General features: G+C 33.6%; 2 protein-coding genes across 4 annotated transcripts in view; one reads left to right on the plus strand and one right to left on the minus strand.

The window, feature by feature from the left end:
• Positions 1-9,928, minus strand: part of tmem176 (transmembrane protein 176) — a 36,687-nt gene extending 26,759 nt beyond the window's left edge. The window contains exons 1-3 of the mRNA XM_061880895.1: positions 9,771-9,928; positions 5,042-5,170; positions 4,669-4,779 (exon numbers count right to left, since the gene is read on the minus strand). Of these exons, the coding sequence (XP_061736879.1) occupies positions 4,669-4,779; positions 5,042-5,167 (237 nt within the window). The 5' untranslated portion in view covers positions 5,168-5,170; positions 9,771-9,928. The remainder of the gene's footprint in view (positions 1-4,668; positions 4,780-5,041; positions 5,171-9,770) is intronic.
• Positions 9,847-16,951, plus strand: part of LOC133538944 (vacuolar protein sorting-associated protein 37B-like) — a 73,569-nt gene continuing 66,464 nt past the window's right edge. The window contains exon 1 of one of the 3 annotated variants that reach the window (XM_061880888.1): positions 9,847-9,975. The gene's annotated coding sequence lies outside the window, so the exon portion shown is untranslated. The remainder of the gene's footprint in view (positions 9,976-16,951) is intronic. The other 2 variants (XM_061880889.1, XM_061880891.1) reach the window with 2 other exon arrangements.

The following is a 16,951-nucleotide window of genomic DNA, read 5'->3' on the forward strand; positions in this document are numbered from 1 at the left end:
ACAAGGAAGTGTTGTCGATATGACCCCTTTAATGTGCCCTATAATGTGGTGTGCCTTTTGTATGAAAATAAACCTGACAAGACCCGCTCATCAGCAGTGCGCTTAATAATGGTCCGGAAAAACATATATATATATATATATATATATATATATATATATATATATATATATATATATATATATATATATATATATGTATATATATATATATATATATATATATATATATATATATATATATATATATATATATATATTTATATGTACACAAAAATTTCGGTTCGGTACATACCTCGGTTTAGAGGTCACAGTTCGGTGCATTTTCGGTTCAGTAGGAAAACAACAAAATATAAATTTTTGGGTTATTTATTTACCAAATTTGTAAACTGGCATAACATACATATACACACAGAGTCCATTGCCAGGGTTAATCTGGTCAACATATATAAAATAAAAACTAAATATGATAAAGCTCAGACTGGTTTCCTAACAAAACCTTTCTACATATAAAGTGCTTTTTTGGATTGATTGATTGAGACTTGTATTAGTAGATTGCACAGTACAGTACATATTCCGTACAATTGACCACTAAATGGTAACACCCCAATAAGTTTTTCAACTTGTTTGAGTCGGGGTCCACGTTAATCAACATTAAACTGCCTCAGTTTGTTGCTCAGATTAAATAAAATTTCAAAACTTTTCTTGTACATATAAAAAGTGCAACATTAAACAGTTTAATGTTGTTTAATGTCATTCTCACGGTTGGAAATGGCATCATTATGCAACGTGCATAGTGATGTCAGACAGCAACATCCCACGTTAATGCTCCAAAGCACTATTTAGTAATAACTGCAAAGTTGCTATTTCTTCAAGAGGACATGCGAGCAGTGTGCTAAAACATGTTAAATAACAGCACAGAATAACTGTAAATAAAAGTCACGTTTTTGAACCGCGCCAATCCCCAGCGGCAGCAAAGCTAACATTATCTGAATAGTAGGTAGTAATCAACTGAAGGTACTAACCAAAAAAGCCTATAATGTTAGCGTTATTGGCTGTTAAATTGAAATAAATGCCTTCTCATTTAGATGAGCAAGACAAGAGACGGATTCTGACTGACTCCGATGCGGGCAGTAAGTACTCACTCTAGGTCATGTCTACAATAACTATAACCTTTCACCCTAGCAGGGAAGAGTGCAACGACTCAGGCCAGGATATATGAAAGTCTGTGGTCAAAAGCTTGAACCCATTTTCCACCGTGTTCCTGGCTTTTGGTAGGTGAATGTTCAATTGTAGTCAGAGAAAAGTTGCATGTTTTCCTCCAACCACATTTTCACTCCGTCCTTTTCACTTAGTCATTTTCATTATACAGGTGAAACTCATAAAATTAGAAGTCTATTCATCTCAGCAATTCAACTTCAAATGTGAAACTAATATGTGATGTAAATTCATGCAAAGTGGGATATGTAAAACCATTTACCGTATTTTACGGACCATAGGGCGCACCGGATTATAAAGCGCACTACCAATGAGGTCTATTCAGGTCATATTTCATACAAAAGGCGCACCAGAATATAAGGCACACTAAAGTAGGCATAATTATGATTTTTTTCTAAATGTAAAACACTTCCTTGTGGTCTACATAACATGTAATGGTGGTTCTTTGGTCAAAATGTTGCATAGATTATGTTTTACAGATCATCTGCAACCCGCTTTCTGACAGTGGCTTCAGGATGCGCCGTTTTGTGGGTGACCTTATTTACGTGGCTCACCTTTGACAGTGTCTTCTGCCCGTCATCTTTGTTGTAGCGGTGTAGCGTGCAAGGACGGGAGTGGAAGAAGTGTCAAAAGATGGAGCCAACTGTTTCAATGACATTCAGACTTTACTTCAATCATTAACGGAGCAGCATCTCCTCATCCGTGGCTCACTAGTGCAACAACGCAGGAAATGTGTCCCGTGAAAAAACGTCCGAATGGAACTCTCTAATAACTAAAGTTCCTTGGGGGAATAATGTAAATTCACTACACCGGTAGTTCTTAGCGCTTCTATAGTGAGATATAAGTTAGAACTTTACGCGATTTTATATTAGAAATGGCAACAGCAGAGGATAAATGTCCCATAACAAGAAGATAGTGAATAAGAAGAAGCTTATCGACTACGGTATCCCCACGGACTACAATGGCGGACCTGCACAAATTTCCAGGACTTATGCAGATCTCAAATACACATCAGCAGGTACCAGAAAGTAAGAAAAGTTGGTTTTGCATAATATTGTGAAACAAAACGCCAGAGAATATGTCGGCTAATAGGTGCCATTTTGCGGTCCTTATACTCACACCATAGTAATACTTGTATCTCTGACTACGGTAGCCGTAATGGGCCAACATTCCATCAAGCAGTGCAGCTTTAAAGTCATACTCAAACACTTTGACAGATTTTTGAGTGCCGCGTGTAATGCTCCTTATTTCCAATGGAATATTTAAAGATTTGGTGTTGTTGACTGGTGTCATATTGCAGTCTACACATTTTTCTTATGCGTGACTGCCATCTACTGGTCAGACTTGTCATTACACCATGTACCAAATAAAATTGCTTCAAGGTCGGTAAACACAACCAGATTTATTCTGTACATTAGGCGCACCGGCTTTGACAAAATGAAAGGATTTTAAGTGCACCTTTTAGTCCGAAAAACACGGTATTATCTTTTGGATGATCATGGCTTGCCCTATCCATCCATCCATCCATCCATCCATTTCTACCGCTTATTCCCTTTTGGGCTTGCGGGGGGGCTGGCACCTATCTCAGCTACAATCGGGCAGTTTTATAAAACCCTAAATTTTCTGAGACTTTCAAAATAAAGGTGTTCACAAGTTGTAAGCCATAATCATCAATATTATATCAAAATAAAGCTTGAAATATCATGAGTTGCATGTAACGAGCCTGTCATATATTAGTTTCACCTTGTAAGGTGAAATATATTCTCAAGGGATATGAAATGTTACCAAATCTAATAATTTTGTGTAATATCCACATATGTTTTATTTTTTTTAAATTCTACAAGAGAATATTTATTTCTTATATTTATTTCCAAGTGTTTTTTATGCTACATATGTCCCTCTAAAGACTTCACTGTTGGCTTTCTAAGGTCACATTACCTCTAATTTAAACACAAATGATGCAAATCCACCTTTTTGTTATTTTTTTTCAAATAAGAATGGAAAAGGAACTGAATCCTTAAAGCAGAATCAGATTCGGCATCGGAACCGGAAAAATCTAAGCAATTCCCATCCCTGTCGGTACCGGTATTGGTATCGGCCAATCTCACTTATGCGATGATCAGTACCACAATTCATCCATCCATCCATTTTCTACCGCTTATTCCCTTTGGGGTTGCGGGGGGCGCTGGTGCCTCCACAATCCACAGCATAAAATTGTGATAGGAACATCACTAGTCTAAGATGGGGGTCAGCAACCCACGGCTCTTTTGTGCCGCCCTAGCGGTTCCTTGGACCTCTTTCCGAGATGTGTGAAAATGGAAAAAGATTGTTTTGATATATTTTTGTAGGAAGACAACATGACACAAACCTTCCTAATTGTTAGAAATCCCACTGTTTATATCAAACATGCTTCACTGATGAGAGTATTTGACAGGCACCGATTTGTCCTACTAATTTCAGCGATCCTTGAACTCATCGTAGTTTGTTTACATATGCAACTTTCTCCGACGGTGCCACAGTAATACGTGTTTTATGCCACCCCTTTGTCTCATTTTGTCCAACAAACGTTTTATGCTGTGCGTGAATGCACAAAGGTGAGCTTTGTCGATGTTATTGATTTGCAAGAGTGCTAATTAGGCATATTTGGTCAATCGATGACTGCAAGCTAATCGATGCTAACATAATATTTAGGCTAGCTGTATGTACGTATTGCATCATTATGCCTCGTTTGTAGGTATATTTGAGCTCATTTAATTTCCTTTCCTTAAGTCCTCCGTCTGTTTAATTTATACTTGCATGTCTCATGGCACATTATCTGTATGTAATATTGGCTGCATTTCTGATAGTTTTCAGTGTGTCATGTTGTTCCAGACCACAGCAAACCTTACCCAGCTTGCAAAGATTGTAATAAATCCATTAGAAGAAGACAGCCTGCCGTTTTCTTAAACTTGGACACACACATCTATACCTTTGGCCATTCTGAGCCAATCATTTCTCACTCTCTGAGAAGCCTTCATTTTACTAATGATTTCCAATGTTGCAAAAATGTGTAGAATAAAACATTTCTGACATCAAAGATTTGCGTCAGCCTTTGATAGTAGGCTTTATGCTACTATCAATGGGTCCCATTGATAGTAGCCAACAACCTCTGTTGTTGGCAATAGCAGAGGTCAAATGATTACTATAGCTAATATAGACACTTAAATCATGTGTTGCCTTTATTATAACACTTGTATAAGACTTTATCATTTTTGCGGCTCCAGACAGATTTTTTTTGTATTTTTGGTGCAATATGACTCTTTCAACATTATGGGTTGCCAATATAAAAAATACTTCTAAAAATATAGCCTTTATTTGTAAAAATAAATAAATAAATACAATTTAAAAAATCAGCACATAATTTCAAATATTTATTCCATCATATATTTTGTAGAACTCAATGTGAACACTCACCACCAGGCCACTCCACCATGGTACTCCCAGGAAAACCACCTGAGTGAACTCAGTGAAGTGCAGAGGAATAGAGTAGGACATGATCATCAGTCCCAGCACAATCTGACTCGCCTGAAATCAAGCAAAACATTAAAAAAAAAAAAGACTCACATTACCACAAGCTTAAGTTTTTCATCCAGTGAGTCCTCTGATCTAGCACCAAAAGTGTTATCGAGAAGGTACAAGTACGACAACGCATCTCCTACCATTCCGACTCGCCCAGTTGGAGATTAACTGCTATAATCTATTGTAAACTTGTAATTAGATCACTTTTTGATTATTTGTAGAAAACACACAATAATATTGGAATGATTCCCTTGTAGTGGAGACCTACCCCGAGACATTTGGGCTGTCCTTTCTGGTTCGCACTATACACGTCTTGCTGTTTGTCTGTCAGTTTCACTACATTGGCGTCCTCTTGGACTTGTACTTCCAGAACCCTCGGGACAGAAACTGCCATCACCTGCAAAAGACAGCAGATGTTGTATCGGATAAGGCTAGCCCATCTTTCACTTCATGAATTAGAAGAGTGTTTGGGTAACTTAAATATGTTTACACAATTATAATACAAAACCCAAAACAAATCCCATATATACATATATACTGGGGCAAAAAAGTATTTAGTCTGCCACCGATTGTGCAAGTTCTCCCACTTAAATTGATGACAGAGGTCTGTAAATTTCATCATTGGTACACTTCAACTGTGAGAGACAGAATGTGATAAAAAAAATCCAGGAATTCACATTGTACGAATTTAAAATAATTTATTTGTAAATTATGGTGGAAAATAAGTATTTGGTCAATAACAAAAATTCAACTCAATACTTTGTAATATAACCTTTGTTGGCAATAACAGAGGTCAAACGACTACTATAGGTCTTTACTAGGTTTGCACACATAGTAGCTGGTATTTTGGCCCATTCCTCCATGCAGATCTTCTTGAGAGCATTGATGTTTTGGGGCTGTTGCCGAGCAACACGGACTTTGAACTCCCTCCACAGATTTTCTATGGGGTTGAGGTCTGGAGACTGGCTAGGCCACTCCAGGACTTTCAAATGCTTCTTAAGGAGCCACTCCTTCGTTGCCCGGGCGGTGTGTTTGGGATCATTGTCATGCTGGAAGACCCAGCCACGTTTCATCTTCAAAGCTCTCACTGATGGAAGGTTTTGGCTCAAAATCTCACGATACATGGCCCCATTCATTCTTTCCTTAACACGGATCAATCGTCCTGTCCCCTTAGCAGAAAAACAGCCCCAAAGCATGATGTTTCAACCCCCATGCTTCACAGTAGGTGTGGTGTTCTTGGGATGCAACTCAGTATTCCTCTTGCTCCAAACACGGCGAGTTGAGTTTTTACCAAAAAGTTCTAACTTGGTTTCATCTGACCACATGACATTCTCCAAATCCTCTGCTGTATCATCCATGCGCTCTTTGGCAAACTTCAGAAGGGCCTGGACATGCACTGGCTTAAGCAGGGGGACATGTCTGCCATTGCAGGATTTGATTCCCTGTCGGCGTAGTGTGTTACTGATGGTAACCTTTGTTACTTTGGTCCCAGCTCTCTGCAGGTCATTCACCAGGTCCCCCCGTGTGGTTCTGGGATTTTTGCTCACCGTTCTCATGATCATTTTGACCCCACGGGATGATGTCTTGCGTGGAGCCCCAGATCGAGGGAGATTATCAGTGGTCTTGTATGTCTTCCATTTTGTGATAATTGCTCCCACAGTTGATTTTTTCACACCAAGCTGCTTGCCTATTGTAGATTCACGCTTCCCAGTCTGGTGCAGGTCTACAATTCTTTTCCTGGTGTCCTTCGACAGCTCTTTGGTCTTGGCCATAGTTGAGTTTGGAGTCTGACTGTTTGAGGCTGTGGACAGGTGTCTTTTATACATATAACGAGTTCAAACAGGTTCCATTAATACAGGTAAAGAGTGGAGGACAGAAGAGCTTCTTAAAGAAGAAGTTACACGTCTGTGAGAGCCAGAGATCTTCCTTGTTTGAAGTGACCAAATACTTATTTTCCACCATAATTTACAAATAAATTCTTTAAAATTCCTGCAATGTGAATTCCAGGTTTTTTTTCACATTCTGTCTCTTACAGTTGAAGTGTACCTATGATGAAAATTACAGACCTCTGTCATCATTTTAAGTGGGAGAACTTGCACAATCGGTAGCTGACTAAATACTTTTTACCCCATTGTATATATATATATATATATATATATATATATATATATATATATATATATATATATATATATATATATATATATATAGCCCTGTGATGAGGTGGCGACTTATCCAGGGGTGTACCACGCCTTCCGCCCGAATGCAGCTAAGATATATATATATATATATATATATATATATATCTTCGTTCAATCCGTGTGGAGTTTGCATGTTCTCCCCGTGACTGCGTGGGTTCCCTCCGGGTTCTCCAGCTCCCTCCCACTTCCAAAGACATGCACCTGGGGATAGGTTGATTGGCAACACTAAATTGGCCCTAGTGTGTGAATGTGGTCTGTCTATCTGTGTTGGCCCTGCGATGAGGTAGCGACTTGTCAAGGGTGTAAAATGCCTTCCCCCGCAGCTGAGATAGGCACCAGCGCCCCCGGCGAACCCAAAAGGGACAAGCAGTATAAAATCATACAAAAGACTATACAAATAGGACCCATTGCCTCAGCGTCAAGGGTTGGAATTGGGGGTTAAATCACCAAAAATGATTCCCGGGCGCGGCACCGCCGGTGCCCATTGCTCCCCTCACCTCCCAGGGGGTGAACAAGGGGATGCATCAAATGCAGAGGACAAATTTCACCACACCTAGTGTGTGTGTGTGACAATCATTGGTAATTTAACTTAACTTTAAAATGGATATACCGGATTTTTCGGACTATAAGTCACAGTTTTTTTCATAATTTGGCCAGGGGTGTGAGCAAACGCCAAAACTCCTTGAGCATTCAGTGGCGCACATGTGAGCGACGGCAGACGTGCACACTGTTAAGCGTTTATCTTTTTTTTTCGATTTCGTGCGCGGCCTAGATTTGCCGTGCGCAGAGGACGCGTGAGCAGTGTGCAATTGAACAGGTGCGTACATTAGAGGTTCGGAACGTTGGTCAGGAGTGACTTATGTGTGAAATTATTAACACGTTATCGTAAAATATCAAATAATATTATTTAGCTCATTAACGTAAGAGACTAGACGTATAAGATTTCATGGGATTTAGCGATTAATAGTGAAAGATTGTTTGGTAAACGTATAGCATGTTCTATATCAGTGGTTCTCAACCTTTTTTTGGTGAATTTACCGCCTGTGAAAATTTTTTTAATTCGAGTACCCCCTAACCAGAGCAAAGGTTGAAAAAAAGAGATAAAGAAGTAAAATACAGCACTACGTCATCAGTTTCTGATTCATTAAATTGTATAACAGTGCAAAATATTGCTCATTTGTAGTGGTCTTTCTTGAACTATTTGGAAAAAAAGATTTAAAAATAACTAAATACTTTTTGAAAAATAAACAAGTGATTCAGTTATAAATTAAAATTTCTACACATAGAAGTAATCATCAACTTAAAGTGCCCTCTTTGGGGATTGTAATAGAGATCCATCTGGATTCATCAACTTCATTCTAAACATTTCTTCACAAAAAAAGTAATCTTTAACATCAATATTTATGGAACATGTCTACAAATGTAGCTGTCAACACTAAATATTGCAAAATTCATATTTTGTTGAAGTATTATTCAATGAATATATTCATAAAGGATTTTTGAATTGTTGCTATTTTTAGAATATTTAAAAAAAAATCTCACGTACCCCTTGGCATACCTTCAAGTACCCCCAGGGGTATGCATACCCCCATTTAAGAACCACTGTTCTATATGTTATAGTTATTTGAATGACTCTTACCATAATATGTTACGTTAACATACCAGGCAGGTTCTCAGTTGGTTATTTATGCCTCATATATCCATCCATTTTTCCTACCGCTTATTCCCTTTTGGAGTGCTGGCGCCTATCTCAGCTACAATCGGGCGGAAGGCGGGGTACACCCTGGACAAGTCGCCACCTCATCGCAGGGCCAACACAGATAGACAGACAACATTCACACTCACATTCACACACTAGGGCCAATTTAGTGTTGCCAATCAACCTATTCCCAGGTGCATGTCTTTGGAAGTGGGAGGAAGCCAGAGTACCCGGAGGGAACCCACGCATTCACGGGGAGGACATGCAAACACCACACAGAAAGATCCCGAGCCTGGATTTGAACCCAGGACTGCAGGACCTTCGTATTGTGAGGCAGACGCACTAACCCCTCTTCCACCGCGAAGCCCACCCCTGTATTTATATATATATATATATATATATATATATATATATATATATATATATATATATATATATATATATATATATATACACACACACACATTTCAGTCATGTATATGCATCAATATACAACATTATTTTAATTTTAGTTATTACTTTATACATATATATAAAGTAATAAATTATTAATAAGTTAAAAAGAGAACACGTATTCATTTTATATAACTATCATTATCATATTATATACAGTTATTATAATATGTAATTTATCACCATGCATTATACAAAAAATATATTGATAGTCAATTCATAAATTTACTTTGAAAATTATAATCAGCACTATTAATTATTATATTTATTATTAATATATATATTTAAAACATATTCATGTTTTTTTTTTTGTAATTTTACAGTATGCATTTTTGCTTTGTGTATTCTTAATGAAAATCATGTGGATTACGTATCTAAAATCAAGTTATAATCTTGTTTTAATACTCAAAATAATTTTGGCACCAACTTATTTTTTCGTAATTAATAAACTGTACCGAAACATGAGATGTATTTGTTGGATTTAAGTTTAGTTTGGATATTGTTGTTGTAAAATAATAAACAATAAAATCCGCAATTCATATGCGTCAATAACATATTTGGCTCTATTCGTCAAATATAGTGTTTGTATGAGCATGCTAATGTTTGAAAAGTGGCTCCTGAAGTAAGTTAATAAAAAGTCCTACCGAGGTTTTGAGAGAAGTTGATCCTTATTCGTGATGAAGAAATCCTTGAAGAATAGAAGTTGTTGTTTGGTCAAAAGGATTCCAAGAAACTCCTCCTCCGCTTCCTTTCTCTTCATCCTTGTTTGTTCCAAATGTTCATGTCGTCGTCCAGCACTTCCACCAAGCAGCATAGTTGCAAGTCAACATTCACTGCCTACTCCTAAAGGTACGTTAAATAATTTAAATATACTTCTTTTCACCACAGTCGACGCCGTTTTGCTTTCAAACATAACATTAATACATCTGTATGACGTCGTTTTAATTATTGTTCAACATGCTTGAACGTTATGACGTTAACATTAATGGACGCAATTATTAGTTGCAATAATTATTTTGTTTGGGTAACAAAAAACGTTTTGGTCTATTTTGGTGTCATACTTAATCATTTTAGCTTTTTTTACGTACTGTTTTCAATATATTGGCGATGCATGGTGGGACAACAATCACGTGTTGGTAAAAACGTGACGTATTAGTAATTTGGGATAAAAACTATGATGATTATTGGATATGACGTCATCTGTTTGTGGTATTTTGTCCAAAAACTACGATGTGTTTGGTAATACCATGGTTGATATATTGGTAATATTTTGTATACAAACTATGATGTGTTTGGTAATACCATGATTGATATATTGGTAATATTTTGTATACAAACTATGATGTGTTTGGTAATACCATGATTGATATATTGGTAATATTGTGTATACAAACTATGATGTGTTTGGTAATACCATGATATAACGGTGATATGTGGTATAACAACTATGTGTTTGGTAATAACATGATATAGTTCTAATACTTAGTATAAAAACTATGATTTGCTTGGTAATAACATGATATATTGGTAATATTTTGTATAAAAGTTATGATTTTTTTTTAAATACCATGATATGTTGGTAATATAGTGGATAAAAAGTATGATTTGTTTGATAATAACATGCTATATTGGTAATATTTAGTATAAAAACTATGGTTTATTAGGTAATAACATGATATATTGGTAATATATGCTATAAAAACTATGATGTTTTGTAATAACATGATATATTGGTAATATTTAGTATAAAAACTATAATTTGTTTGGTACTAACATGATATATTTGTGATATATGATATACAAACTATGTGTTTTTAATAACATGATATATTGGTAATATTTTGGATAAAAAGTATGATTTGTTTGATAATAACATGCTATATTGGTAATATTCAGTACAGCAACTATGGTTTGTTAGGTAATAACATGATATATTGCTAATATATGCTATAACAACTATGATGTTTGGTAATAACTTGATATATTGGTAATATTTAGTATAAAAACTATGATTTGTTTGGTACTAACATGATATATTTGTGATATATGGTATACAAACTATTTGTTTGTAATAACATGATATATTGGTGATATTTTGTATAAAAACTGATTTGTTTGGTAATAACATGATTTATTGGTAATATTTAGTTTAATAACTGATTTGTTTGGTAAAATCATGGTATATTGGTAATATTTTGTATAAAAACTATGATTTGTTTGATAATAACATGATATATTGGTAATATTTAGTATAAAAACTATGATTGGTTTGGTAATAACGTGATATATTGGTAATATGTTGTATAAGAACTATGATTTGTTTGGTAATAACATGATTTATTGGGAATATGTGGTATAAAAACTGATTTGTTTAGTAATAACATGATGTCTTGGTAATATTTAGTATAAAAACTATGATTTGTTTGGTAATAACATGATGTATTGGGAATATTTTATGTAAAACCTATGATGTGTTTGGTAGTAACATGATTTATTGGGAATATTTAGTTTAAAAACTGATTTGTTTGGTAAAAACATGGTATATTGGTAATATTTAGTATAAAAACTATGATTTGTTTGATAATAACATGATATATTGGTAATATTTAATATAAAATCTATGATTGGTTTGGTAATAACATGATATATTGGAAAATGTTGTATAAAAACTTTGATTTGTTTGGTAATAACATGATTTATTGGTAATATGTGGTATAAAAACTGATTTGTTTAGTAATAACATGATTTCTTGGTAATATTTAGTATAAAAACTATGATTTGTTGGGTAATAACACGATGTATTGGTAATATTTTATGTAAAACCTATGATGTGTTTGGTAGTAACATAATATATTGGTAATATTTAGTTTAAAAACTATGATTTGTTTGGTAATAACATGATTTATTGGTTATGTATGGAATAAAAACTATAATGTGTTTGGTAATACCAATATATATTTGTAATATTTTGTATACAAAGTATTTTGGGGGGGGGGGGATAATATAATATATATTGGTAATAGTTAGTATGAAAACTATGATTTGTTTGGTAATAGAATTATATATTGGTAATATTTAGTTTAATAACTGATTTGTTTGGTAAAATCATGGTATATTGGTAATATTTTGTATAAAAACTATGATTTGTTTGATAATAACATGATATATTGGTAATATTTAGTATAAAAACTATGATTGGTTTGGTAATAACGTGATATATTGGTAATATGTTGTATAAAAACTATGATTTGTTTGGTAATAACATGATTTATTGGGAATATGTGGTATAAAAACTGATTTGTTTAGTAATAACATGATGTCTTGGTAATATTTAGTATAAAAACTATGATTTGTTTGGTAATAACATGATGTATTGGGAATATTTTATGTAAAACCTATGATGTGTTTGGTAGTAACATGATTTATTGGGAATATTTAGTTTAAAAACTGATTTGTTTGGTAAAAACATGGTATATTGGTAATATTTAGTATAAAAACTATGATTTGTTTGATAATAACATGATATATTGGTAATATTTAATATAAAATCTATGATTGGTTTGGTAATAACATGATATATTGGAAAATGTTGTATAAAAACTTTGATTTGTTTGGTAATAACATGATTTATTGGTAATATGTGGTATAAAAACTATGATTTGTTGGGTAATAACACGATGTATTGGTAATATTTTATGTAAAACCTATGATGTGTTTGGTAGTAACATAATATATTGGTAATATTTAGTTTAAAAACTATGATTTGTTTGGTAATAACATGATTTATTGGTTATGTATGGAATAAAAACTATAATGTGTTTGGTAATACCAATATATATTTGTAATATTTTGTATACAAAGTATTTTGGGGGGGGGGGGATAATATAATATATATTGGTAATAGTTAGTATGAAAACTATGATTTGTTTGGTAATAGAATTATATATTGGTAATATTTAGTACAAAAACTAGGATTTGTTTGGTAATAACATGGTATATTGGTAATATTTAAATAAAACCTATGATGTGTTTGGTAATAACAGGATTTATTGGCAATATTTTCTATAAAACCTATGATATGTTTGCTAATAAGTGAATGAAATAAGTTTATTTCGGTCATATAATCAATCAAATCAATCAACCATTTTGTGTGATCAGTTTTACAGTACATGTTATATGTATACAATAATGGACATTTACACACAAAAGAAAAGAAAAAGAATGACCAAAAAAGGAATAGGCTGAAGCCAAAGCTTATATTTGCCTATCCTATACCTTCACAGAAGATTAGATTGCCTGGAACATCAACTTAAAAAAAAAAAAATCCAAAATCAATGGGATGAAAGTAATTGTTACTATATTTTATAATTTTCAAATATTTCACCTTTCAATGTTTTCTTAAACCTTACCAAATAAGTGCATGTCTTCAGCTAATCACTGAGCTTGTTCCACCATTTAACTCCTAAATCTGTAATACATTTGTATTTTATATTTGTTCTCGCTTTACCTATTTCTAAAATCGATATCCCCCGTAAATTATAGTTTTCTCCTCTTAAATGAAATAGCCTGAGAATACAAGCAGGAAGGCTGTTGTTCTTTACTCGAAACATAATTTCCATTGTTTTTAAAAACACAATGTCGGAAAATTTTTAACACATTTGAACTCATAAATAATGGATTGGTATGTTCATAGTAGCAGGCTTTGTGTGTTATTCTAATGACCCTTTTTTGAAGTTTTATTATTGGGTCTATGTTTGTTTTTTTAAACATTTCCGCAAATTTCAACACAATACGTTAAATATGGAAAAATAAAAGAATAATACAACATATGGAGGCATGTCTTATTCAGCGTGTGTCTTACTTTATAAAGAATAGCAATAGATTTGGATATTTTTCCTTTAATATATTCAATATGCGGTTTCCAACACAGTTTATAATCAATTATTATTCCCAATAATTTAGTTTCATATACTCTATCAATTTCCACTTGATTTAATTTTAATTTTGCTTCACAATTTGTCCTTGCACCACTAAACACCATAAATTAAGTTTTCTTATCATTTAATGATAACTTATTAATATCAAACCATTTTTTTAGCTGAATTAACTCAACCTCTATTATCCTCAACACTTCCTTCAAGTCTTCTCCTGAACAATATACATTTGTATCATCTGCAAACATAATACATTTCAATTTATTAGATACTGAACAAATATCATTTAGGTAGAGTATAAATAACTTAGGTCCCAATACCGAGCCTTGTGGAACACCACCAGTTACTCTTCTTGGCTGTGATTTAATCTTATTAATTTCCATCACTAGAGAAAAGCGCTATATAAATATAATTCACTTCACTTCACATATTGAGATCAATTACTTAAATAACCAGTTAACCACTGTTGCGAAACACCTCTTATGCCATATTTTTCCAATTTCTGCAGAAGTAAGGAATGATCGATTGTGTCAAAAGCTTTACATAAGTCAATAAATACTCCAACGGTGTGTTGCTTTTTTTCTATTGCTGTAGCTATGTTTTCTACAAAGTCCATCACTGCTAGACATGTAGATCGATTACTCCTGAACCCATACTGATGGTCATTCGATAGCTCATGTTTGTCAATAAACTTATCAAGTCTATTTACAAATAATTTTTCAAGAATTTTTGCAAATTGAGGTAGTAAGGACACAGGTCTGTAATTTGAGAGCATATGTTTATCACCATTTTTATAAATTGGAATAACTTTTGCGATTTTCATTTTGTCAGGAAAAATTCCAGTTGATAAAGATTTATTGCATATATAAGTAAACGGCTTCAGGACACAATCCATCACTTCTTTAACAAGTGACATATCCACGTTGTTACCATCGACAGATTTTTTATTTTTAAACTTTCTGACCATTTCTGACACATCACTTTCACAAACTCCACCAAGAAACATTGAATTGTTTATGTGAGATACAGGCTTTAACTTTTTCTCTTGCTTCATTTTTAAATTAATATTTTTTGCCAAATTTGGGCCAACATTCACAAAAAACTTATTGAATTCCTCAGCTATTTATTCTATATTTTCAATAATTGAGTTGTCATCTTTTACCAGATATGCTGTAAAATCCTTATTGCTAGATTTTTTAATCATAGTATAAGCACATGCCAGGTTTCAATGATATTATTTTTATGTTTATGCAGAATTTGTTCATAATAGTTTTTTTGTTCCAGCCTCATGATAAATGTCAATCTGTTTTTATACTTTTTATATTTGTCCTCATTTTCCTTTGTTCGATTCTTCATAAATTCCTTGTAAAGTCTATTTTTTTTTTTTTACAGGCTTTTAATAAACCCCTTGTTATCCATGGTTTTCCCCTCGTTTTAGTATTTTGCTTATATTCTCTCAATGGACAATGATGGTCATAAAGTGTCAGAAATATATCCAGGAATGTATTGTATGCTTCATTAGTATCCTCCACAAAAACATTTTGCCAGTCTTGATTTAAAAGATCAGCCTTGAATGCATTAACTGCTTCTGGTGATTTTATTCTAACAAAATTATTTATTTGTCTTTTTGTTTGTAAGTTTGGCTCGTTGTTCATTTGGATCACTGTAAAAACAGGCAAGTGATCACTTACATCAGTCACTAATAGTCCACTTTTTCTCTTCCCTTCAAATACATTTATAAAAATATTATCAATTAGTGTTAGGCTGTCCTTTGTTATTCTGCTAGGTTTTACAATTAGTGGAAAGAAACTCAAGCTAAACATAAGATTAACAAAATCAATGGTTTTCATGTGATCATTATATTTCATCAAATCAATGTTAAAGTCACCACAAATCAAGATCATCTTATCATTATGTTTTTCATATAACTCAAACATTTTCTTATTAAATTGATCAATGCATGTTCCAGGAGTTCTATAAATGCAACTAATTAATATGTTTTTGGATCTTTCAACACTGATTTCAATAGTTACACATTCCATCAGATTGTCAATAGCAGTTGTCATGTCAGCAATCAGCCTACATTTGAGAGAGGACATCACAAACAATACAACACCTCCTCCCCTTTTGTTCATCCTGTTTTGCCAAAACATTTCATATCCCTCTAATCCATCCAGTAATTCCTTACTATCATTCAACCAAGTTTCTGAAATTGCTATAATGGTAAACCTTTGCTGTATTTGTTTAAGATTCTCTTTAATTTTTGAAAAGTTACTGTAAAGACTCCTGCTGTTAAAATGAATGACTGAAAAGCCTTCCATTTTAACATTTGAATTGAACTGTTCTTCAGTATAATACTCACAGTCCTAATAGAAGTGAATATCTGGGTCAGTGTTATTTTCTAACTCATAGCATTTATGATCATGAAAGTTGAAAGACTTGAATTTTGTGCAGCTCATTGGTTCTTCTGTCATGTTGGTTGTCCACACGGTTTTATGCATGGTGTTGAGTATATGTCTTTATGATCCAAGGTAAGAAAAAGTAAAAAAAAAAAAAAAAAAATTGTCTGAGAATTCAAAAAGTAATCTCATCAAAAATCTCACTGTAGCTGTCCTCATCAAAAATAGAACGATCAAAAAAATGAGCTCGACAAAAGTGCAATTGTAACTGTCGAAAAAAAATGGAACAATCAACATTATCTGAACTGTTCAAGGTCTTCAAGTTCTCTCACCAGTATTACTTTAGCTTGCTCCGGTGGAGTTCCATTCAGCTGAATGAAAACCTTGCAGTTTCTTGTCCATGTGGCTCCAATCTTATTGTTTTTCCTCAGGATCCGTGCTTCCCGTGCTATATCCGATATTTTCTTGGTCAGATGCTCGTTGATATACACC

Source organism: Nerophis ophidion, linkage group LG20 (genome assembly GCF_033978795.1).
Source record: "Nerophis ophidion isolate RoL-2023_Sa linkage group LG20, RoL_Noph_v1.0, whole genome shotgun sequence".
NCBI classification, from domain to species: Eukaryota; Metazoa; Chordata; class Actinopteri; order Syngnathiformes; family Syngnathidae; genus Nerophis; species Nerophis ophidion.